Source organism: Pelophylax lessonae (genome assembly GCF_965119305.1).
Source record: "Pelophylax lessonae genome assembly, chromosome: 7".
In the NCBI taxonomy this organism is placed as follows: Eukaryota; Metazoa; Chordata; class Amphibia; order Anura; family Ranidae; genus Pelophylax; species Pelophylax lessonae.
The window spans coordinates 32232194-32257069 of record NC_138774.1 but is presented as its reverse complement, the minus strand read 5'-3'; the positions used below and the strand labels follow the sequence as shown (position 1 = coordinate 32257069).

Genomic DNA, 24876 nt, shown 5'->3' with positions numbered 1-24876 from the left:
AAACATGTCTGACTTGCTCATCTTCCTTACATGGTGGGATGGTGGATTGGTGGGACTAGTAGTTTACACAGTAAAGATTGTATGCTCTCTTTTCAGCTCACAAATCATTCCAAGGGCAGTTTATCTCTGGCAAGATCAACTGGTATTGTCTGTACTTGCTGAAAACATTTTTAGCCTGAAAAAAAAGAAAACAATTGCAGCCACCACATCCAGGGGCCAGTAAGCAGCAATCTTTTACAATACAATACATGACGCATTACATTACTTCTTTCCTGTGAGAAGATCACTCACCAGGAATGAATTGAGGTAAGTTATAATTAGATATTTATTATTTAATAATTAAATTTCTGATTAGATCTTAATAAAACATTCTCAGTAGAGGTAATCAACCCTTTCTCCTGTTTGATAATTGTATGAGCAAAATCAAAAGCAACTTGCATTGAATTTTTGCCATCACATGGTTACCAGGAATCAGACTTGTTTGGCTATAAAGGTCACTTTATTGAGGTGAATTAATAAAAGGGGAATAGACTTGCTTCCCCGGTGCCGTGAAACATAGTTTGGCTGAGATGATCTCTTCCTGAGTGCGTAGGTGTAGCTCTATCATACCACACAGTTCTTGAGGTTCGAAGGCTCCCGGTCATCTCCCAGCAACTCAAGTGGTTTCTGATAATCCTCATGTTGCACCTGCACCATAGTCAGTGGTTTCTGACCTCCAACCTGGTTCCTGGGAACCTAGAGCTCTTTAATCTGTGCAGACCTGGCATTAGATAGCACCTAAACATATTGGACCCTCTGAACCTCTCACAGAGAACATTTCCTTATCCGCTACATGTCCTCCTCTAAATCCGGAGGAACATTAGTTCACCTTAACTCCATGTAGGGTCATAGCCGGCCCAGTCTTTAGGGGGAGCTAAAAACACCCTTCTCCCCCTATGTGTAAAAGTTACAACACCCTTATAGGCAACCCGAGCCACACCAGACTTCAGGTCATCCATAACACCAAAGGATCTGGCCATGGCCTTAAAAGTGTCTCTAGTTGAGTATTCCACCCTCACCGTCCTTCCTCCGGGCACTTGCCCTTGAAGTACCTCTTCTGCGCGGGCTTTGGGTGCTTCATAAACTTGCCCCAGAAACCAGGGGTCATATTTTTCTTTTAAAAGATATGAAAGATCCATCTTAGTGAAGGATATTGGGTCCGGATTCAGTTTGATAAACCTCAGATGCTGGTCAAAAAACTGGCCCTGGCTAACCCCTTTCCTTCCAAATGTTCGAGTGCGAGGCAACTCTGGTCTCAGGCATGCCCTCCCGAGTCTCTGCTCCGGGCGCCTGACCCAGTCGTCCCAGAAGGCAGCTGGCCACTTTGGCTCCAGTTCCTCCCAAAGCTCCCGAAGCAGCAGCCAGCCAAGCCCAGGGAAGAAGTCAGAACGATGAAGAATGGCACTGCCTTTGGGCTCCACCAAGTTCTCCTTGCCGTTGTCATTCCAGGCAGAGACGCACCACAACGTGGGGTCCTTGCGGAGGAGGGAATGGGTGGCTTGGAAGTATTCATAGAAGTCTGGAGCCACTTCCAAATCATCTTCTACTACAATGGCCGACTTGTAACCCAGCACTCGGAAAATCTAAGCGGAGAAGAAAACATTATTAGAGGATTAAAACATTATTAGATTAGCCTAAAATATTTAAATATGCAAACCATGAGAAACCTAGAGCTAGCCAGTGGATAAGGTCCAACATCTGGACACTAAAGGTTCACACTGCAATTATGTGAGCATTTAAAGCCTAAAGTCCACACAAAGCAAAACAAAAAGGTTCACTTAACTCGCGCCATCCACCCTGCTCTCATTCCAAATGTATTTTGTTTAATCAACTCATTATTAACTAAAAGTGGAGTTCCACCCTAAAATGATACTTACCTCCATCTTCTTGCTCCGGGGTCACCTGAAAAACAAATGGATAATCGCAATTTTTTTTCACTTACCTTGTTTTATTTGGAAGGATTGGGAAACAGAGATTTCGGGCACAAGAGTTTTGTTAAAAAGATTTCTTTTATTCAACACAAAACTAAATATTTTAAAATCATAGAAAAATACAGGCAAATAATTGTGTATTAAGGACACAGTGAGACCACACAACAATGGTCTATGTTGTACAATATCTCAGTGCATAGAACTTATAAAAGTCGATTTACATACAGTTCAAAGTACAAGATCATTAGTAGTCATATAATCCTTGGAAACGTATTGCTTAATATCAGAAGAACCGCCGACGGACACCCAAGCAGTATGGTGCCGGTCAGCAGGGTCGACTGAAAATATAAGTTAACATTCACCATGTAATATATGACCTTTGCTCGACATGTTTCGCTTTCTTAGACAAAAAAGCTTCATCTGGAGCATATCATTTCTTTTGTCTGTGTGAGAAATAACAGTATTTAGATAGATTACATATATATGTTACCTTATTTTCAGTATGTTATAATTACAATTGCATATCATTTATCTTTCCTTTTAATTACATATAATCGTCTTACACATCTCAGATAAGTCCTTCTATTTTTGCAATATCAACACAATATAACATTGGGTCTTAAGTTGCATTCAGACACTAGAGGAGTTTAGGGGAAAGAACGGAGGCTGCCAATAGTGAGTATATGTGGGGATCCATGCTGTAGTTATAGTATAAGCATATATATCCTATTTATATACCTGGTAAATGGACAGAAAAATGTATACATACCTGTACATATAGTAATCAGGCACATATCTCAATTTCCATAGAGAATTCTTTAACGAGGAGGACTGTGCGTTTTGGGAAGCTCAGAAAGGCAATGTATAGTGACATAGTAGTGAGGGTAGTCACTTCATGTCTCATATCTGGGTGGATGAGAGCAGAAAAACAATGTTTCTCAGAGTAGTAAGCGTTTTAATTCTATGATATCACTTTAAGGGAAAGCTCATAGGAATGCCAAACCATAAGCTCAAGTGTTTTAAAGTGGTAAAATCAGTGTGCCTCATGCTTGTTATAAGAGTGTGTAAGTACCTATAGAGCCCATAGACTATCTGCCTTAAAAGGGGGGCAACAGAAAAGACACATAGTCATTCTGGACCGTAAGAGTAGACAGGTGCCATGCGTTTATAAACGATTATACACCAACATACAGAGTTTACCCATTCGTATATGGGCTACCCCTATAGTAAAATATAGATCATGTATATTGATTTGCTTTCACACACATATGTGAATATGTGTGTGTAATCAATTTAGTATCCGGCCCACCTTCCTCTATAATAGTAGGGGGGTGACCAGGGTTATATATAGATAAGCAGTTGCTACATGGGGTCCAAGATGAGTACATGCAAAGCGTACTTAGAATAAACATAGGTAATAAACATAGTGGTAAATATATAGAGTGCCACCCAAAATGATAGATCCCTATGCAGTACAAAAGTTCCAAACATACACAGACACCTTAGCAATGCTCACAAAGGTATTGCTTACCTAATGCCAACAGACCTAATTGACCTCGAGTAGTATACTCGGGTTACGATAATGGCCCTTTGTGGGATATATGGGTCAGGGTGTCGGCTTGGTTTTGGCGTGGTCATCCTCCCCCCGTATATACATATATTCAATTATTCTGATACCTCTTCACATCAAACAGGTCTTATGGCACATATACCCCTCTTCCTTTCTTATGTATAACAAACAGTTTTTTGTGCTATAATCCCTATCTCATCAATATTATGATCTTGAGGATTTATAATAAGTCAAAATATGCAACTTTTTTTTGGGGTTTGAAGTATGGAAGTGTTTCTAGTAGGGGGCAGTTCAGCCCCTGTTCTTTCATTAGGGCTGTTACTATTGAACGCCCTTACTAGTGGTTAATGTCAAAAAATAAACATGGTTATAGAATAATTTTTGATAAACAAATATGTTACCGATATATATCTCCTGGTTTCACCAGGAACATCTTTGTACCTTAGTGAAATATGCTTTTATATCTGTATTTTTTAAATATATAATTTCTGTCTTTGTTGTGTTGTTTTTTCATTTCAGGCAATTAGAATTCTCATGTAATTGCGGACCGATCCTGTGGGGGCAGTGTGGGTAAGCATGGAGGTCGGCCTCATCAGTGAGATATGTGCGGCCAGATAGGCCGCAGGTCAGTCCCGCCCCTTCCGGGCGGAACTTCCTGTGGCACCTGAGCGGACTGCGGAGGCACTTCCTGCCTCTGTATAGTCTGCATACACCCGTGACTAAGCCGAGAGCCTTGCCGGGGTGTCCCCGCGCTGGCTCTCGAGCGATGTCCGGTGGGAGTGGCCGGGGCGGTGACGTCCGTTTGACGAACCGCCCGGGATCCATGCTACTTAAGGGCGCCATTCACAAGCCCTGGTATGGTGGAGGTTCCCCATCCGGTGAGGACTGTGCGGAAGCTGGGAACAGCGTGGCAAGGGGTAAGCTTTATATTGCCAGTACTAATACTGTAACATTACACTTTTGTGATATCCGGGAATTTACCTTAATCTTACTGTGCTTAATAGCCGACATACAAGCAGAGGAGACACGCTCCCTACATTTAAGCTCTGGTCCTTCCTAAGTTTGGTGAGCATTGCTAAGGTGTCTGTGTATGTTTGGAACTTTTGTACTGCATAGGGATCTATCATTTTGGGTGGCACTCTATATATTTACCACTATGTTTATTACCTATGTTTATTCTAAGTACGCTTTGCATGTACTCATCTTGGACCCCATGTAGCAACTGCTTATCTATATATAACCCTGGTCACCCCCCTACTATTATAGAGGAGGGTGGGCCGGATACTAAATTGATTACACACACATATTCACATATGTGTGTGAAAGCAAATCAATATACATGATATATATTTTACTATAGGGGTAGCCCATATACGAATGGGTAAACTCTGTATGTTGGTGTATAATCGTTTATAAACGCATGGCACCTGTCTACTCTTACGGTCCAGAATGACTATGTGTCTTTTCTGTTGCCCCCCTTTTAAGGCAGATAGTCTATGGGCTCTATAGGTACTTACACACTCTTATAACAAGCATGAGGCACACTGATTTTACCACTTTAAAACACTTGAGCTTATGGTTTGGCATTCCTATGAGCTTTCCCTTAAAGTGATATCATAGAATTAAAACGCTTACTACTCTGAGAAACATTGTTTTTCTGCTCTCATCCACCCAGATATGAGACATGAAGTGACTACCCTCACTACTATGTCACTATACATTGCCTTTTTTGAGCTTCCCAAAACGCACAGTCCTCCTCGTTAAAGAATTATCTATGGAAATTGAGATATGTGCCTGATTACTATATGTACAGGTATGTATACATTTTTCTGTCCATTTACCATGGATAAAAATAGGTTATATATGCTTATACTATAACTACAGCATGGATCCCCACATATACTCACTATTGGCAGCCTCCGTTCTTTCCCCTAAACTCCTCTAGTGTCTGAATGCAACTTAAGACCCAATGTTATATTGTGTTGATATTGCAAAAATAGAAGGACTTATCTGAGATGTGTAAGACGATTATATGTAATTAAAAGGAAAGATAAATGATATGCAATTGTAATTATAACATACTGAAAATAAGGTAACATATATATGTAATCTATCTAAATACTGTTATTTCTCACACAGACAAAAGAAATGATATGCTCCAGATGAAGCTTTTTTGTCTAAGAAAGCGAAACATGTCGAGCAAAGGTCATATATTACATGGTGAATGTTAACTTATATTTTCAGTCGACCCCGCTGACCGGCACCATACTGTTTGGGTGTCCGTCGGCGGTTCTTCTGATATTAAGCAATACGTTTCCAAGGATTATATGACTATTAATGATCTTGTACTTTGAACTGTATGTAAATCGACTTTTATAAGTTCTATGCACTGAGATATTGTACAACATAGACCATTGTTGTGTGGTCTCACTGTGTCCTTAATACACAATTATTTGCCTGTATTTTTCTATGATTTTAAAATATTTAGTTTTGTGTTGAATAAAAGAAATCTTTTTAACAAAACTCTTGTGCCCGAAATCTCTGTTTCCCAATCCTTCCAAATGTAATTGATCAATTGAGGATAGGGGCACACCCTAAATTGGATACGTCATGGCCAAGATGGCTGCTATCTGTGGACACATGACTTGTAAAATAATTCTTACCTTGTTTTAGAAGAAAATATACTTACCTTACTTCCTCTTCCTCCCTCTGCGGCCACGGCCCGCCGCGTCACTTCCTGGCTTGCAATGATTCCTGGGAGCTGAACGTCATCGCTCCCAGGAATCAATGCGCCTGCACCGGCCCCGACGTCAGTTCCGGTGCAGGCGCGTCATACCTTGCTAAACAGCTTCTGGGCATGCCCAGAAGCTGTGCAGGGATGACGCTGCAGCCCCAGAAGTGACGGCGGGGCCGGTGCAGTGCATCGTGGGACCGAAGAGGACGCAGAAGAGGATCGCGCTGGCTTCAGCTGCCCACACCTGAGATGGCAGCGCTGGACAATACATTTTCAAGGTAAGTATTTCTTCTAAAAGATAAGTGCAACCTGGGACAGTTTAGAGGCTAGCCATTGTGGAATGTACTAGCCCTGACTGTCCCGGGGGTATTTTTATGTAATTTTTTTGTTTTAGGTGGAACTCCGCTTTAAGTTGCCAGAAACTAAGAAACCAAGCCATGTAGAAGTTTCAAGTCGCAACTTGGAGCTTAACTACTTCCCGACCAGCCACTGCAGTTTTACTGTGGCAGGCAGCTCCTCCTGCGCGAACCGAAGTAGATCTACGTCGGTCGCATGCCTGCAGCTAAGGGGCGAGTGCGCGTCACCGGCAGCATGCTCCTGCCCTCACTTGGCAGCAAGGACTCTAATGCACAAGGCCGGTGGCTCCAATTGCCACCCGCGATTGTTCCCCGCTGAGAGAGAAGGACTGTCAGCTGTTGTAAACACAGCCGACCGTTCTTCTCCCTGAAATGATCACAGAGCGCCTGTGATCCTTCTATATAGAATCACAGGTCTCTATGATCATTTCACAAGCCACGCCCCCCCCACAATTAGAATCAGTCCCCTAGGCTCACATTTAACCCCTTGATCACCCACAGGGTTAACCCCTTCCCTGCCAGTTAACAGTTAAATTAAAAAATAAGAAAACAGTAAAGTTAGCCATATTTTTTTCTATAATGTGAAAGATAATGTTAAGCCGAGTAAATAGTTACAAAAACGTCATGCTTCAAAATTGCGCACGCTCGTGGAATGGCGACAAACATTGGTACTTAAAAATCTCAATTGGCGACACTTTAAAAATTTCTACAGGTTACCAGTTCATAGTTACAGAGATCTAGGGCTCAAATTATTGCTCTCTATTGAATGATTGTAGCGATACCTCACATGTGTGGTTTGAACACCGTTTACATATGTGGGCACGACTTGCGTATGCGTTTACCTTTTATTTTTTATTTTTACACTGTCCCTTTAATTTTTTCTCTTCTTTAGCACTTTTATTCCTATTACAAGGAATGTAAACATCCCTTGTAATAGAAATAAGCAGGACAGGAAGTCTTTAATGTGAGATCTGGGGTCAAAAAGACCTCACATCTCACATTCAAAAAAATCAGTCATTTTTTTTCAGCATGAAAAGTGGGGCCGTTGGGAGGAAGCGACGTATGACGTCGCTCTGGTCCTCCAAGGCCATAGAGTGGAGTGGGGGCCATCTTGCCCCCTCACTCGACTTCCTGCACAGGATTGTTTTCCCCGCTACCGACGGCTCAGGTAAGCGGGGATAAGGGGCAGGAAGTGGCGGGAGGGGGAGGGCACCTCTCCCGCCGCCCATAAAAGTGATCCCGCGGCGAATCCGCCACTGGGACCATTTTTATTTGAAAGAGGACTGCCCGCCCTGTAAGAAAATACCAGGGTTTTCGCATCTATCTGCTGCCATAGCACTGGTATTTCATGTCAAAGTCGCGATGTAAAACTGCGGCGGTCCGGAAGTGGTTAAGGTGGTTCTACAGCCTTAAGGTTTTTTTTTTTAACCTCATTTCATTCAGGTAAAAAACCTTCTGGATCAAAGGATCTCCCCCCCCCCCCCATACTTACCTGAGCCCAATTTTGATCCACTGCTGTGCACATGAGCAGTGTCTCTCTCTCTCCTCACTGGGCAGATTGATAGAAGAGGGAGCCATTGGCTCCGGCTGTTGTCAATTAAAATTCTGTTATGAGGGAGTGGGGGGCGGGGCCGAGCCGTGCGGTCTGTGTCTATAAACACAAACAGGCTCAGAATCAAGCCCGCACGTTTCAAGCCCATGATGTCACTTCCTGTACAGGGTAAAAGTAAACAATTTTTTTTTTCATGAAGAAACATTTTTAGTTTTTAATCTTTTGCTTTTAAAAAGGTAAAGGAGAGATTTGGGGTCTTCTTTCCATAAAGAGAACCTGTCATTCTTATTTCTATTACATTGATATTTAAAAAGATAAAAATAAATGAAAGGGACAGTGTAAAAATAAAAAGTAAAATAAATAAGAAAAAAATAAAACAATTAAAGGGACCCCACCCCTCATTCGCACACAGAAGGGAACGCATATGTAAGTGTAATGTGCATGCATATGTAAATGGGGTTCGCACCACACGTGAGGTATCACCGTGAACGTTCGAGCGAGAACAATAATTCTAGTGCTAGACCTCTTCTGTAACGCTAAACTGGTAACCTGTAAAAATTATTTTATTTTTTTTTTCCTTCAAATAATTTTTTATTGATTTTACAAAAATACAAAGAAAAGAGAAAAAAAATGTCAAAACAGTTTCAAATCAGCAAAGTATCAGGCCCCGTTCACATAGGGGCGACGCTACTCGGAGGTCGCGGTGCGAGCAGCGCGCCGCGACCTCGGAGCGGCCGGCACGGACTTCATAACATTGAAGTCTATGGCGGTCGCCTCCTGGTCGCCCCAAAGAAGCTCCGGACCCTTTTTCTAAGTCGGAGCGACTTGTGTCGCTCCTATTAGAACGGGTCCGCAGCTTCCCTATGGGAGGCGACCTGTGAGGCGACCAGGTCGCCTTAGTGTGAACGGGGACTTAGTGAGCAAAGAAAAAACAAGTCAAAAGCTGAAAACATAATATACATAGTTTCAAAAGTACATATACAGGTAACCTGTAAAAATTTTTAAAGCATCGCCTAGGGAGATTTTTAAGTGCTGTCGTTTGCCGCCATTCCACGAGCGTGTGGCAAAATTTTAAAGCGTGACACGTTAGGTATGCAATTACCTGGCATAACATCATCTTTCACATCTTATAAAAAAATTGGGCTATTTATTGTTTTAATTCATTTTTTTTTTTTTAAACTTGCGTTTAAAAACAGTGCTTGTGTGCAGAAGCAAGCGTATATATAAGTTGCGCAAGCATATGTAAATGGCGTTCGCACAACACACGTGAGGTATCGCAGGTAAAGTTACAGTGAGCGCAATAATTCTTATTCGCGCTACACCTCCTCTGTAACTCTAAACTGGTAACCTGTAAAAGTTTTTAAAGCGTCATCTATGGAGATTTTCAATTAGCATAGTTTGTCGCCATTCCACGACTGTGCGCAATTTTAAAGCGTGACATGTTAGGTATCTATTTACTTGGCGTAACAATATTTTCACATTTTATGAAAAAATTGGGGTCGATATTGTGGTTTCTTTATTTAAATTCTTTATTAAATCTAAAATTTATTTACTTTTTTTTTATTTTAAAATTAAAGAATTTTATTTAAATTTATTGAATGTATTTACTTTATTAAAATTAAATTAATTAAATAAATTGTATTTATTTACTTTATTTATATTAAATATAATTATTAAATACTTTATTAAAATTAAATGTATTAAATAAATTGTATTAGTTTACTTTATTTATATTAAATATCATTATTAAAATACTTTATTAAAATTAAATTTATTAAATAAATTGAATTTATTTACTTTATTTATTTTTTATTAATTATCATTATTAAAATACTTTATTAAAATTAAATTAATTGTATTTATTTACTTTATTTATATTAAATATCATTATTAAAATACTATATTAAAATTAATTAAATAAATTGTATTTACTTTATTTATTTATATGAATCATTATTAAAATACTTTAATTAAATAAATTGTATTTAATTTATATTAAATATCATTATTAAAATACTTTATTAAAATTAAATTTATTAAATAAATTGTATTTATTTACTTTATTTATTTATATTAAATATCATTATTAAAATACTTTATTCAAATTAAATGTATTAAATTAATTGTATTTATTTACTTTATTTATTTATATTAAATATCATTATTAAAATACTTTATTAAAATTAAATTAATTAAATTGTATTTATTTACTTTATTTATTTATATTAAATGTCATTATTAAAATACTTTATTCAAATTAAATTAATTAAATAAATTGTATTTATTTACTTTATTTATTTATATTAATTATCATTATTCAAATACTTTATTAAAATTAAATTAATTAAATTGTATTTATTTACTTTATTTATATTAAATATCATTATTAAAATACTTTATTCAAATTAAATTAATTAAATAAATTGTATTTATTTACTTTATTTATATTAATTATCATTATTCAAATACTTTATTCAAATTAAATTAATTAAATAAATTGTATTTATTCACTTTATTTATATTAAATATCATTATTAAAATACTTTATTCAAATTAAATTGTATTTATTTACTTTATTTATTTATATTAATTATCATTATTAAAATACTTTATTAAAATTAAATTAATTAAATAAATTGTATTTATTTACTTTATTTATATTAAATATCATTATTAAAATACTTTATTAAAATTAAATTTATTAAATAAATTGTATTTATTTACTTTGTTTATATTAAATATCATTATTAAAATACTTTATTAAAATTAAATTAAATAAATTGTATTTATTTACTTTATTTATTTATATTAATTATCATTATTCAATTTATTAAAATTAAATAATTAAATAAATTGTATTTATTTACTTTATTTATATTAAATATCATTATTAAAATACTTTATTCAAATTAAATTAAATAAATTGTATTGATTTACTTTATTTATATTAAATATAATTATTAAAATTAAATGTATTAAATAAATTGTATTTATTTATTTATAAATATCATTATTAAAATACTTTATTAAAATTAAATTAATTGTATTTATTTATTTATATTAAATGTCATTATTAAAATACTTTATTAAAATTTAATTTATTAAATAAATTGTATTTATTTACTTTATTTATATTAAATATCATTATTAAAATTTAAATTAAATTTAAATGGAAAAAGTGTATTTTTTCCAAAACAGATTGCATTTTCAAAACAGTTGCGCAAATACTAAAATTGCAACAATTGCCATTTTATTCTTTAGGGTCTCTGCTTTAAAAAAAATGTATAATGTTTGGTGGTTAGAAGTAATTTTCTAGCAAAAAATACTGATTTAAACAAAAAGTGCCAGAAAAAAAGCTTGGTCTTCAAGTTGTTAAAGTAAAATCTAATGAAGGAAAGGGTTGAGCTAGGGACAGTCACGCTGAGGAGCAACGAGCTGGGAGATGATGGACATCCACCATAAATGAGGTGGGCTCTGACTTTCTATCATTCCTAACATGCTGTAAGAAGCATCAGGCTCTCCAGTCACACTCACCTGGTTCAGTGCCCAACGATAGTGCCTGGAAATCTTATAGTAGCCTTGAAACTTCCTATGTTCTGGTGGGGCAGGCACCTCAGACAGGTCCGGCTGATTGATATGAGTGATGGCGTCTCCATACGAGTCAATGACCCTGGCAGTCTCGGCATGGCCACAATCTTGGCTAACGATGATGGGGAACTGCTCCGCGGAGGGGCGGTATTTTAGCAGAGAGTCCAAACACTTTCTGACGGAGGGACGATCGCATGCTACTACGAGGATCGGGATGACTGCAGGTTCCGGGTCAGAGGCCAAGGGTGTTGGAGAAGGAATGGAAACGTTAGCAAGTCTCTGGGGTGGCTCGAGCCCGCGTGCAGCATTCGGAGGAGCCGGGAGACGTTTAAAAAGACCGCTGTAGTGGTGGATTTGTTGAAGAAGTCCCTTCTGCTTCTCCAACTCTGCTTCGGCTTCTTCCGCCAGTCGGATGACGTGCGCCGTGAGGTCCGTGGCATCAGGACCCTTTGGTCGGCTCATGAGGTAGAGGAGGAGAATGGCATTCCATGAGATAAAGAGGGCCGCCCCCCAGGCCGCCACGCTAACCTTGCGCGGCATTCCCCTGGGGGGTCCCAACTTAGATCTGAACCCTCTGAACAACTGGTCTTGCAAAGTAAAAAGCGGAAAGACGAGGTCTTACAGCGACCAAACGCTCTCAGTAGATCAGGCTACACGTCGAGTCGAGTCTCCAGACTTCAAACACATTGCATATCTCTAGGCAACATTGGCTGGTCCAACGTCAGATTAACAGATTTGTTTCGGCCAGAATAATTTTTTTCCTTCACCAACCTGGCAAGAGATGTAAAATAAGTCAATTATTTTCACGTTTTAATAAAACACACCAAAAAAAAACATACAGAAATGTATATAAAGCCAAAACCTTTTTCTACACTTCTAGATGTAGAGTGGTGAGGGGACAGAACTTCTGTCAGGTATTTATGGCCATCTGGGAATGGTGAGCTGTATTGGATTTCCGTCAGACAGATCGTTTGGCGTCGAGGCCAAATCATTCCATTTTAGTCTCATCTGACCACCTTAACCACTTTACCACCGGAGGATTTTGCTGTCTTACATCCGGGCCACTTTTTGTGATTCGGCACTGTGCGACTTTAACGGATAATTGCGCGGTCATGCAACGCCGTACCCAAACGAAATTTACATCCTTTTTTCCCCACAAACAGAGCTTTCTTTTGGTGGTATTTGATCATCTCTGCGATTTTTATTTTTTGCGATATTAATAAAAAAAATGCGACAATTTTGAACAAATAACATTTTTCTACTTTGACAGTTAAAAAATATCCAATATATTCAATTTTTCTCATATATTTAGGCCAAAATGTATTTAGCTACATGTCTTTGACAAAAAAAATTCTCAATGAGTGTATTTTTAACCGCTTTAAGACCGGAAAGGTTTTACCCCCTTCCTGACCAGACTATATTTTGCAATTTGGCACTGCGTTATTTTAATGGACAATTGCGCGGTCGTGCGACGCTGTACCCAAATTAAATTTATGTCCATTTTTCCCCCCCACAAACAGAGCTTTCTTTTGGTGGTATTTGATCGCCTGTACGATTTTTACTTTTTGCGCTATATACAAGAAAAAGCGACAATTTTGAAAAAATAACAATATTTTTCACATTTTTTTATATGAAATTCCCCCCCCCAAAAAATGTAAAAATCAAAATTTTTTAACTTTTTTTGCCAATTTGTTTTCTGCTACATATTTTTGGTAAAAAAAAAAAAAAAAATTGCAATAAGCGTATTTTGATTGGTTTGCGCAAAAGCTATCGCAGCTACTAACTACGGGAAAGTTGTAAAGCACTGTGTAAACTGTCGGCGCTATATAAATCCTATATAATAATAATATATATATATATATATATATATATATACACACATACACACACACTCAATATATATATATATATATATATATACACACACACTGTATTACCAAAAGTATTGGGACGCCAGCCTTTACACACACATGAACTTTAATGGCATCCCAGGCTTAGTCCGTAGGGTTCAATATTGAGTTGGCCCACCCTTTGCAGCTATAACAGCTTCAACTCTTCTGGGAAGGCCGTCCACAAGGTTTAGGAGTGTGTCTATGGGAATGTTTGACCATTCTTCCAGAAGCGCATTTGTGAGGTCAGGCACTGATGTTGGAGAGAAGGCCTGGCTCGCTGTCTCTGCTCTAATTCACCCCAAAGGTCTTCTATTGGGTTGAGGTCAGGACTCTGTGCAGGCCAGTCAAGTTCCTCCACCTCAAACTCATCCATGTCCAACGTGGGTTATTTGGCTTCTGACTAGAGATGCACCAATACCGTTTTTTTTAAGAGTGAGTACAACTACCGATGCATTCTCACCAATATTAATTATCTATACCTCTGCGGTGCGATCTGAGCCCCCTACAAAAGGAATAGGCTCAAATCGCACTGCAAAGAATCGCATGTGATTTGAACAGGAATGTGGTGCGATTCCTGTCTGAATCGCATGTGATTTCCTGCTCTGATCCTGTGTGAACCCAGGCTGAGGTCACTATGACAGGCCTGGGTTTACACAGGAGTGGTGCGGGAAGCCGCATGCGCTGTGGTCAGGAATTGCACTGCATTCCAGTTCAAATCCCATGCGATTCTTTGCAGTGTGATTTAAACCTCTTCATTTTGTTTGGGCTCAGATCGCACCGCAAAGGTATCGCTTTCAGGCATGGGAGCATTTGCATGAGTACAGATGCTTAGTATTGGCACCGATACCGGTATTGCTGCAACCCTACTTCTAACTAAACCCGCCCTACTATGTGAAATAGGGACCTTAGATTGTAAGCTCCTGAGGACCGGGACAGATTTGAATGTATAATATGTAAACTATCGGTGCTATATAAACACATGTAATCAGTGCCGGGACAAGGTCATCCAGCGCCCAGGGTAAAGATGCCAAACTGCAGCCCCTCCCTTCCCTTAGGGTTAGGGTCAGAGCGCCCTCATCACTACAATAAACCATTGGGCCCAGGGCAGCCTCCCCTCCTGCCCACCCCTTGTCCCCCGGCCCTGCATGTAATAAATAGCGATGCCCCGATACCAAGCATTTTCACGAGTACTTCACTGATACCAAAAACCAATACTTTTCAGTGTGATTTGCGTCAATACTAACTAAATGGGTGCAAAACCCACTGCAAAGAATCGCATGCAATTTTAACAGGAATGCGGTGCGATTCCTATCCGAATTGCATGCGATTTCCCACACTGCTCCTGTGTGTGTATAGAAAGAGAAAAGCAGCAGTTCATTAAAAATGTTATAACTCACATTAATACAAATCTGGTCAAATGCAAAATCTGCACTGGTATCCCAGTCCCACCGATGATAGAAAATCACAGCTGCTGGAAGTGCTCACAGGACTGGCGGGGATGTAGAGGTGGCGGCGCCCCAAGCCAACATCTCTTCTGCCCTATACCCACAGGGGTCCCAAAACTTCTCCTCCAGCGGCTGTGATTTTCTATCATCGGCGGGACTGGGACACCTATGCAGATTCTGCAATTAACCAGATATGAATTAATGCAAGTTATAACATTTTTAATAAACTGCCCACTAGATGGCGCTTTTCCCTTTCTATAAACACACAGAAGCAGCGATGCGATTCGAACAAGGAATTGCACCGCATTCCTGTTCAAATCACGCGATTCTTTGCAGTACGATTTGCGCACATTCTGTATTGACGCAAATGGCACAGCAAAGTATCGGTACCCGTACTTGCTGATAAAAAAAACAGTATTGGTGCAACCCTTGTATTAACCACATAACGACCGCTCACTTGCTGCTACTGCGGCAATGTGGCTCGTTATCGTCCAGCAACGTAGACCTATGTCACTGGACTCCTCCCCTTGTGGGCGGCGCGCGCCGCCGGAGGCTCGCTCCCGCTGTATTCAGTCACAGCGGGAGTCGGGCCAGGGGAGGAGCAGTGGCGATCGCCGCCGCTCTTCCCTGATCGTCGGGGGAATCGAGTCTGGAGATCCGCCCGCTATGTGTAAACAAAGCAGGCGGATCTCCTAAGTGACAGACAGGGTCAGATTGCAGGGTTCAGCGTAGCTGAACATCCGATCTGTCCCTGTGTCACTCAGTCACCTCCCCCACACGTCAGTAAGCACCAGGCATACATTAACCCCTCCCTCTCCAATAAAATTAACCCCTTCCCTGCCAGTGTCATTTTAGTAACATAAACAGTAACAGTGCATATGTATAGCACTGATTACTGCAGTAATGTCACTGGAACCCTCAAAAGTGTCAAAAATGTCAGTCAAGGGTCCGATCTGTCCGCCGCAATGTCGCAGTCCCACAAAAAAAAAAAAAAAAAAAAAATCGCAGATCGCCACCATTACTCGTTAAAAAAAAAAAAAACACCAAAAATTACAGAAATCTTTCCCTTAGTTAGTAAACGCAATAACTTTTGCGCAAACCAATCAAAATACGCTTATTGTGATTTTTACATTTTTTTGGGGGGGGGGGGGATTTCATATAAAAAATGTGAAAAATATTGTTATTTTTTCAAAATTTTTGCTTTTTTTTTTGTTTATAGCGCAAAAAGTAAAAATCGCACAGGTGATCAAATGCCACCAAAAGAAAGCTCTGTTTGTGGAAAAAAAAGGACATAAATTTCGTTTGGGTACAGCGTTGCATGACCGCGCAATTGTCAGTTAAAGTCGCACAGTGCTGAATCGCAAAAAGTGGCCCAGACGTAAGACAGCAAAATCCTCCGGTGGTAAAGTGGATAAATAATAATGCTTTTTATCTATTTATTGTAATGGTATTTATCCTTAGGTTACCTTAGCGTGGTTCTCATGCTCTTTAGATCTTGAGCTATTTTAAGACATGACACTTGGTTACCCCTCAGTGTGACCTACTAAAATGCCTGAACAGCCAAAAGCAGGCAAAAGTATCAGAAGATGTAAAGGGATTAGAAAATGATGAAAGGACACCAAGCAGGAAGACAGATGAGAGGCGCACTAATTGTCTTGTAGCAGCGATCTCCTCTCTGACCTCTGACTGGTCCCGGGCTCCCTCCCGGCTATAATGAGTAATTAGCTGAAGCAAAGCAAACAGACATTTCCCATCTGACAATCTGCAGACTCCCGGCACAGGCTTCCTGTACAGAGCCCACTGCCGCCGTCCTAGTGGGGAAAGACAGTGAATTGGGACATATGGTATGTATTTAAAAAAAAAAAAAATTATATATATATATATATATATATATATATATATATACAGGGAGTGCAGAATTATTAGGCAAATGAGTATTTTGACCACATCATCCTCTTTATGCATGTTGTCTTACTCCAAGCTGTATAGGCTGGAAAGCCTACTACCAATTAACCACTTACCTACAGTGCACTTTCACCCCCTTCCTGCCCAGACCGATTTTCAGCTTTCAGCGCTCTCACACTTTGACTGAGAATTACTCAGTCATGCAACACTGTACCCATTCAAAAATTGTGTCCTTTTTTTCACACAAATAGAGCTTTCTTTTGATGGTATTTAATCACTACTGGGTTTTTTATTTTTTGTGCTATAAATAAAAAAAGACTGAAAATATTGTGAAAAAACGCATTTTTCTTTGTTTCTGTCATAAAATTTTGCAAATTAGTAATTTTTCTTCACAAATTTTGGCCAAAATTTATACTGCTACTTATCTTTGGTAAAAATAACCCAAGTAAGTGTATATTATTTGGTCTTTGTGAAAGTTATAGAGTCCACAAGCTATGGTGTGAATCATTGAAAATTGATCACACCTGATGTACTGAAGGCCTATCTCATTTCTTGAGACACTAAAAAGTCAGGAAAGTACAAATACCCCCCAAATGACCCCTTTTTGGAAAGTAGACATTCCAAGGTATTTAATAAGGGGCATGGTGAGTTTTTTGAAGTTGTAATTTTTTCCCACAATGCTTTGCAAAATGAAGATTTTTTTTTTATTTTATTTTTTTTTTACAAATTGCCGTATTAACAGGTTATTTCTCTCACACAGCACATGTATACTTGCAACTACACCCCAAAACACATTCTACTACTCCTTCTGAGTATGGCGATACCACATGTGTGAGACTTTTTCACAGCCTGGCCACATACAGAGGCCTAACATCCAACCAGCACCGTCCGGCATTCTAGGAGCACAAATTTCACATATAATTTCCTGACAACCTATCGTACTTTTGAAGGCCCTGGAGCACCAGGACAATGGAAACCCCTATAAAATGACCCCATTTTGGAAAGCAAACACCCCAACGTATAATTTTTGAGGCATAATGAGTCTTTTGAATATGTCATTTTTTTCCACAAGTTTTTGGAAAATGTGGAAAGAAAATGAAAACACATTTTTTTTTACACAAAGCTGTCCATTTATGCAATATTTCTAACACATAGCATGTACATAGCAAAAATTGCACCCCAAAATACATTCTGCTATTCCTCCTGAGTATGGCGATACCACATGTGTAACACTTTTTCACAGCCTGGCCACATACATAGGCTTAACATCCAAGTAGCGCTTTACACAAAGTTGTCCATTTATCCACTTTAAGACTGGGCCTATTTTTGACACTTGGTGTTTACAAGCTAAAATCATTTTTTTGCTAGAAAACTACTTGGAACCCCCAAACATTATATATTTTTTTTTAGCAGAGACCCTAGAGAATAAAATGGAGATCGTTGCAATATTTTTTATCACACCATATTTGCGCAGCAGTCTTCCAAATGCGATTTTTTTGAAAAAAAATCACTTTTTTGATCTAAAAAATAAGAAAACAGTAAATTTAGCAAATTTTTTTTCCATAATGTGAACGATAATGTTACGCCGAGTAATTAGATACCCAACATGTCATGCTTCAAAATTGCGCATGCTCACAGAATGGCGCCAAACATTGGTACTTAAAAATCCCCATAGGCAACATTTTAAAAATTTCTGCAGGTTACTAGCTTAGAGTTACAGAAGAGGTCTAGGGCTTAAATTATTGCTCTCGCTCTAACGATCGCGGCGATACCTCACATGTATGGTTTGAACACCGTTTACATATGTGGGCGGGACTTGCGTATGCGTTTGCTTCTGCGCGCGAGCTAACGGGGACAGGGCGCTTTAATTTTTTTTTTTTTTTTTTTTTTCCTATTTATTTTATTTATTATTTTTTTATTTTTACACAGTTTAAAAAAAAAAATGTTTTGATAATTTTTATTCCTATTACAAGGAATGTAAACATCCCTTGTAATAGAAATAGGCATGACAGGTCCTCTTTATTGTGAGATCTGGGGTCAAAAAGACCTCACACCTCACAACTACACTAAAAAAGAAAAAAAAAAAAAAAAATTGTTGAAAGAGGAAAAAAAAAAAAGCAAAAAAAAAAAGCAAAAAAAAAAAGCGGCCCTTTAAACCGGTTGCTAGGCAACATCTTTTGACGTAGCTCCGGTCCTCCAAGACCATAGAGTTGAGTGAGGGCCATCTTGCCCTCACTCGACTTCCTGTCTCTGAGGATCCGGGACCGGATAGTTTTCCCCGCTGCCGGCGGGTCCGGTAAGCTGGGAAAACGTCTGGGACGCGGCAGGAGGGGGGGGGGCACCTCTTCCCCTGCACCGTAAGGGTAATTCCGCGGCGAATCCGCCACTGGGACCACCCTTATCTGAAAGCCGACCGCCCGCCGTTTCAAAAAATACCGGGGTTATGGGGGCTATCTTCTGCCATAACCCCAGTATTTAGCTTTTAATGGCCGACGCATATAGTCGTTAGGCGGTCAGTAAGTGATTGCATGTATATGGCAAACAGGTGACGATGACTGATGGGGTGACAGGTGACGATGACTGATGGGGTGACAGGTGACGATGACTGATGGGGTGACAGGTGATGATGATTGATGAGGTGACAGGTGACGATGATTGATGAGGTGACAGATGACAATCACTGACCGGGTGACATGTGACGATGATTGATGGGGTGACAAGTGACGATCACTGATGGGGTGTCAAGTGACGATGATTGATAGGGTGACAGATGACGGTGACTGATGGGGTGACAGGTGACGATGACTGATGGGGTGACAGGTGACGGTGACTGATGGGGTGACAGGTTACGATGACTGATGGGGTGACAGATGACGATGACTGATGGGGTGACAGGTGACGGTGATTGATGGGGTGACAGGTGACGGGGCGATGGTCACTGATGGGTGACAGGTGACGGGCGATGGTGCACGGCGGTACTGATGGCAGTCTCTGGTGACCGGTGAACTTTAGGCTACATTCACATGTGAGCGTAGCGATCACGGGCAGAATCACTGCGATTCTGCCCGCGATCCAGAAATCATTGCAAATGGCGGGACGCCTGTGCGTTGCCCGCTGTGCGATGTTGCTGCGATTTCCGCCTGCCGAATCGCGGTAACATCACGCAAACAATGCATGACGCCCCAAAGAAACTCTTGTACTTTTTTGGGCGTCATGCGATGTTTGCGCGATGTTACTGCGATTTGGCAGGCGGAAATGGCGGCAACATCGCACAGCGTTTGGGGTGCTATTGCAAATCACGGGCAACGCACAGGCGTCCCGCAATTTGCAATGATTTCCGGATCGCGGGCAGAATCGCGGTGATTTTGCCCGCGATCGCTGCGCTCACATGTGAACGTTATGGGTGTCAATTTCTGGGCACTGATGAGGTGACTGTTGGGTGACAGGTGACATTGGGGGGGGCTGGGGACTGTGTGGGGACCTTTATTACTGTGATTTTAGTGTGATTTTACTTTTTACATGTGTACAGAGCAGTAACTCACTATTTCTAGCTCTGCTCCCCTCATACTGGAAACTGTGTGAGGAGAGAAGAGCTAGTAACAGTCAGTTACTGCTCTGTGTTTACATTTTGTGATCGGCTGTGAATGGATTCACAGCCGATCACTTAGTAAACAGTCACTGTCAGTGACTGTTTACTACCGCCGGTGACAGCTGTGTTCCTACGGAACACAGTGCCACCGACATGACCGCGCTGCGCGCTCCCGATCGCGCATGCGCGGTCATCTCCCGGCCGCCTCCATTGTGATCGGCTGTGTCATTGGAACACAGCCGATCACGTGGGAAACAGCCATGCCTATTGGCTGTTTCCCCCCTGCCGGTGACCGGCTGTGTCCCGGGGACACGCCGACACCGGCAGTGCACGGCGGCGCGCCCGCGATCGCGCGCCTGCCGTGCATTTACTGGGTCACGTCATATGACGTCCGCCCAGGATAATAGCCGCACCGTCCCGCCGTCATATGACGGCGGGCGGGCGGTAAGTGGTTAAGCATATTAGGTGATGTGCATCTCTGTAATGAGAAGGGGTGTGGTCTAATGACATCAACACCCTATATCAGGTGTGCATAATTATTAGGCAACTTCCTTTCCTTGGGCAAAATGGGTCAAAAGAAGGACTTGATAGGCTTAGAAAAGTCAAAAATAGTGAGATATCTTGCAGAGGGATGCAGCACTCTTAAAATTGCAAAGCTTCTGAAGCGTGATCATCGAACAATCAAGCATTTCATTCAAAATAGTCAACAGGGTCGCAAGAAGCGTGTGGAAAAACCAAGGCGCAAAATAACAGCCCATGAACTGAGAAAAGTCAAGCGTGCAGCTGCCAAGATGCCACTTGCCACCAGTTTGGCCATATTTCAGAGCTGCAACATCACTGGAGTGCCCAAAAGCACAAGGTGTGCAATACTCAGAGACATGGCCAAGGTAAGAAAGGCTGAAAGACGACCACCACTGAACAAGACACACAAGCTGAAACGTCAAGACTGGGCCAAGAAATATCTCAAGACTGATTTTTCAAAGGTTTTATGGACTGATGAAATGAGAGTGAGTCTTGATGGGCCAGATGGATGGGCCCGTGGCTGGATTGGTAAAGGGCAGAGAGCTCCAGTCCGACTCAGACGCCAGCAAGGTGGAGTACTGGTTTGGGCTGGTATCATCAAAGATGAGCTTGTGGGGCCTTTTCGGGTTGAGGATGGAGTCAAGCTCAACTCCCAGTCCTACTGCCAGTTTCTGGAAGACACCTTCTTCAAGCAGTGGTACAGGAAGAAGTCTGCATCCTTCAAGAAAAACATGATTTTCATGCAGGACAATGCTCCATCACACGCGTCCAAGTACCCCACAGCGTGGCTGGCAAGAAAGGGTATAAAAGAAGAAAAGCTAATGACATGGCCTCAATGTTCACCTGATCTGAACCCCATTGAGAACCTGTGGTCCATCATCAAATGTGAGATTTACAAGGAGGGAAAATAGTACACCTCTCTGAACAGTGTCTGGGAGGCTGTGGTTGCTGCTGCACGCAATGTTGATGGTGAACAGATCAAAACACTGACAGAATCCATGGATGGCAGGCTTTTGAGTGTCCTTGCAAAGAAAGGTGGCTATATTGGTCACTGATTTGTTTTTGTTTTGTTTTTGAATGTCAGAAATGTATATTTGTGAATGTTGAGATGTTATATTGGTTTCACTGGTAAAAATAAATAATTGAAATGGGTATACTGTATCTTTGATTTTTGTTAAGTTGCCTAATAATTATACACAGTAATAGTCACCTGCACACACAGATATCCCCCTAAAATAGCTAAAACTAAAAACAAACTAAAAACTACTTCCAAAAATAGTCAGCTTTGATATTAATGAGTTTTTGGGTTCATTGAGAACATGGTTGTTGTTCAATAATAAAATTAATCCTCAAAAATACTCATTTGCCTAATAATTCTGCACCCCCTGTATATACACGGTATATATATATATATATATATACATACACACACACGAAAACTTTTAATCTTTGGGTTAACTTTTTTCCTCCAGTACTTTAAGTTTGGGTGTGTTCAATAAAGACAGGAAGGCGGGGATCGGTGGATCGATCCCCGCTGAGCAGCACTGATCCGCCTACGGAGGCGGACCATGTGAAAGAGCCCAAGGCTATATAATAAAGCTTGCCTGTAGGTACAGTGAATATCTCCTAAACTTGTGGTGTTTAGGAGATATGGACACTGGAATGCAGCCAGTAATGTCCCTTCAGAGCTCTGTGCCACAAACATGTGCGAGGAAGTGATGTCATCGCGGCTCAGCCGTTCAAAGGACCGGAGCCATCAAACTCAGAAGGAAGACTGGGGAAAGATGGCAGCTCTGTCGTTTTTTAATTTGAATGCTAAAAAAAAACACAATACATAACCCAATTTTTTTGTTAAAATATAAAAGATGATGTTACGCCGAATAAACAGGTACCAAACATGTCACGCTGGCAAACTGCACACGCCCGTGCAATAACAAATAGCATAAATCTTACTATCCATATGCAACGCTTTAACCACTTGCCAACCAGCAACATACTCCGTGCGTTGCTATACTTCAAGTGGTGATACCAGAATAATGCCTTGAGATTGGGTAATGTGTTGAGTTTTTTTGCATTAAAAAAAAAAAAAGTTCGAAAAACGGCTGTGCAAATACCATGGGACATAAAAAATTGCAAAACCCACCAATTTTATTCTCTAGGGCCTCTGCTTTAAAAAATAATATTTTGTGTGAGGTGTTATAACTAAATTTCTAGCAAAAAATACAGATTTATACCTGTAGACAAGTGTCAGAAAAGGGCCTGGACTCCAAATGGTTAAACGCCTTAACAGGTTACCAGTTTAGATTTACAGTGTAGATAAATGGCCGCGGTGAGACTGGCATTTCCGCCAGAACTTGTGATGGGTGCATCAGGCGCATTCCTGCGCAGTAGCAGAAGATTGGCGAATGGACGTACGCAGGTTCGCCGCGGCGTGTATTCGCAATGGCGAACGCAGGACGCTATAGATGCAACCATTTGCTGGCCCATATAAGACCTCTGCTCAGCCCATCAAGTTGCTGGATTGTCGTCAGCCTTCCTGTGTCCTGAACATCTGATAACCTACCTTGGATTTCCTGTTGTGACTCGGCTTGTTCCTGACCTGTCTGCTCCCCTCTCCCGGCTCCGACCCTTGGCTTGTCTCACCTACCTCGCTCCAGTTTGGCTCTACAGTATATGACCTTGGCTTGGCCTACGGACTTGTTACCTATCTGCCTGCCCTCCAGTATATGACCTCGGCTTGTTTCATGGACTCTGCAATTGCCTTTGCTTTCCAATTCTGACATTGGAATTTTGCTTTACCAAAAACATGTAGCAAAATACATACTGGCCTACATTTTTTTTTATTGGATATGTTTTATAGCATAATAAAATATTTTTACAGCGTTGCATTGTCAGTTAAGATAACCCACTGCCTGGTAATGAAGGGGGGTAAATCTTCCTGGGTCAAGTGGTTACATATAATGTTTTATTTTATGTTCAGTAAACAAAATCCTTATAACTACTGAATTCTTTTATTCAGCCAGCAGGTGGTGCTATAGACTCCTTCCCTTGCACTTTCTACTTTCTAGATGCAGAACAATGCTACAGAGATCAACAGATCGAGTTGAAATGAACCCATTTCTGCCCAGTCCCGGTCTCCCTTTAACTGGGCTATTGGGCCCAGGGGCAGGAAGTTTTGCGTGACCACAGGACCCCTGTGATTGGCTGTCACATGATCACGACAGTTCAGTCACAGTCCTGGGCAGGGTTTTTTTTTTCAGCAGGAACGTGGGAGAACGCAGTTCCAGCACCTCCAGCACTGAATGTATGTAATGGCAAGGGGTGCTGGAGGCTCTATTGATACTGGCTGCTGGGGAATCAATTGGTGCTGGAGGGGATCTATTGTTGCTGGAGGAGGATTTACTGTCGGTTCAGACTATGGCGATCAGACTTAGGGGGTGACCTGTGAGGTCCCGTGCACCGCGACTTCGGCGGGACTTGCACGGACTTCATAAAATGAATGTCTATGCCAGTCGCTCCAGGTCGTCCCGAAGTAGTACAGGACCCTTTTTCTAAGTCGGAGCGACTTGTGTCGCTCCTATTAGAACGGTCCTGTACTACTCAATGGCAAGCGACGGGACCGCAACTTGTCAAGCTGACAAGTCGCCCGACAAGTCAGAGTAGTGTGAACTGACACTTAATGTTGCTGGAGGGGAGTCTTATGTGGCTGTGGGGGTCAATCATTGCTAGGAGGGATCTACTGTTGAGGGAGGG

The 24876-nt window shown here is 40.7% G+C and overlaps 1 protein-coding gene across 1 annotated transcript; it reads right to left on the bottom strand.

Annotated features, from left to right (window-relative positions):
- Positions 1 to 477: 477 nt before the first annotated feature.
- On the bottom strand, positions 478 to 12426 carry MGAT1 (alpha-1,3-mannosyl-glycoprotein 2-beta-N-acetylglucosaminyltransferase). Its single transcript, XM_082264304.1, has 2 exons — positions 11717 to 12426; positions 478 to 1622 (listed from the first exon to the last, which is right to left on the bottom strand). Exons 1-2 carry the CDS (start codon positions 12308 to 12310, stop codon positions 870 to 872), a joined length of 1347 nt encoding a protein of 448 aa, XP_082120430.1. The 5' UTR covers positions 12311 to 12426; the 3' UTR covers positions 478 to 869.
- Positions 12427 to 24876: the final 12450 nt, after the last annotated feature.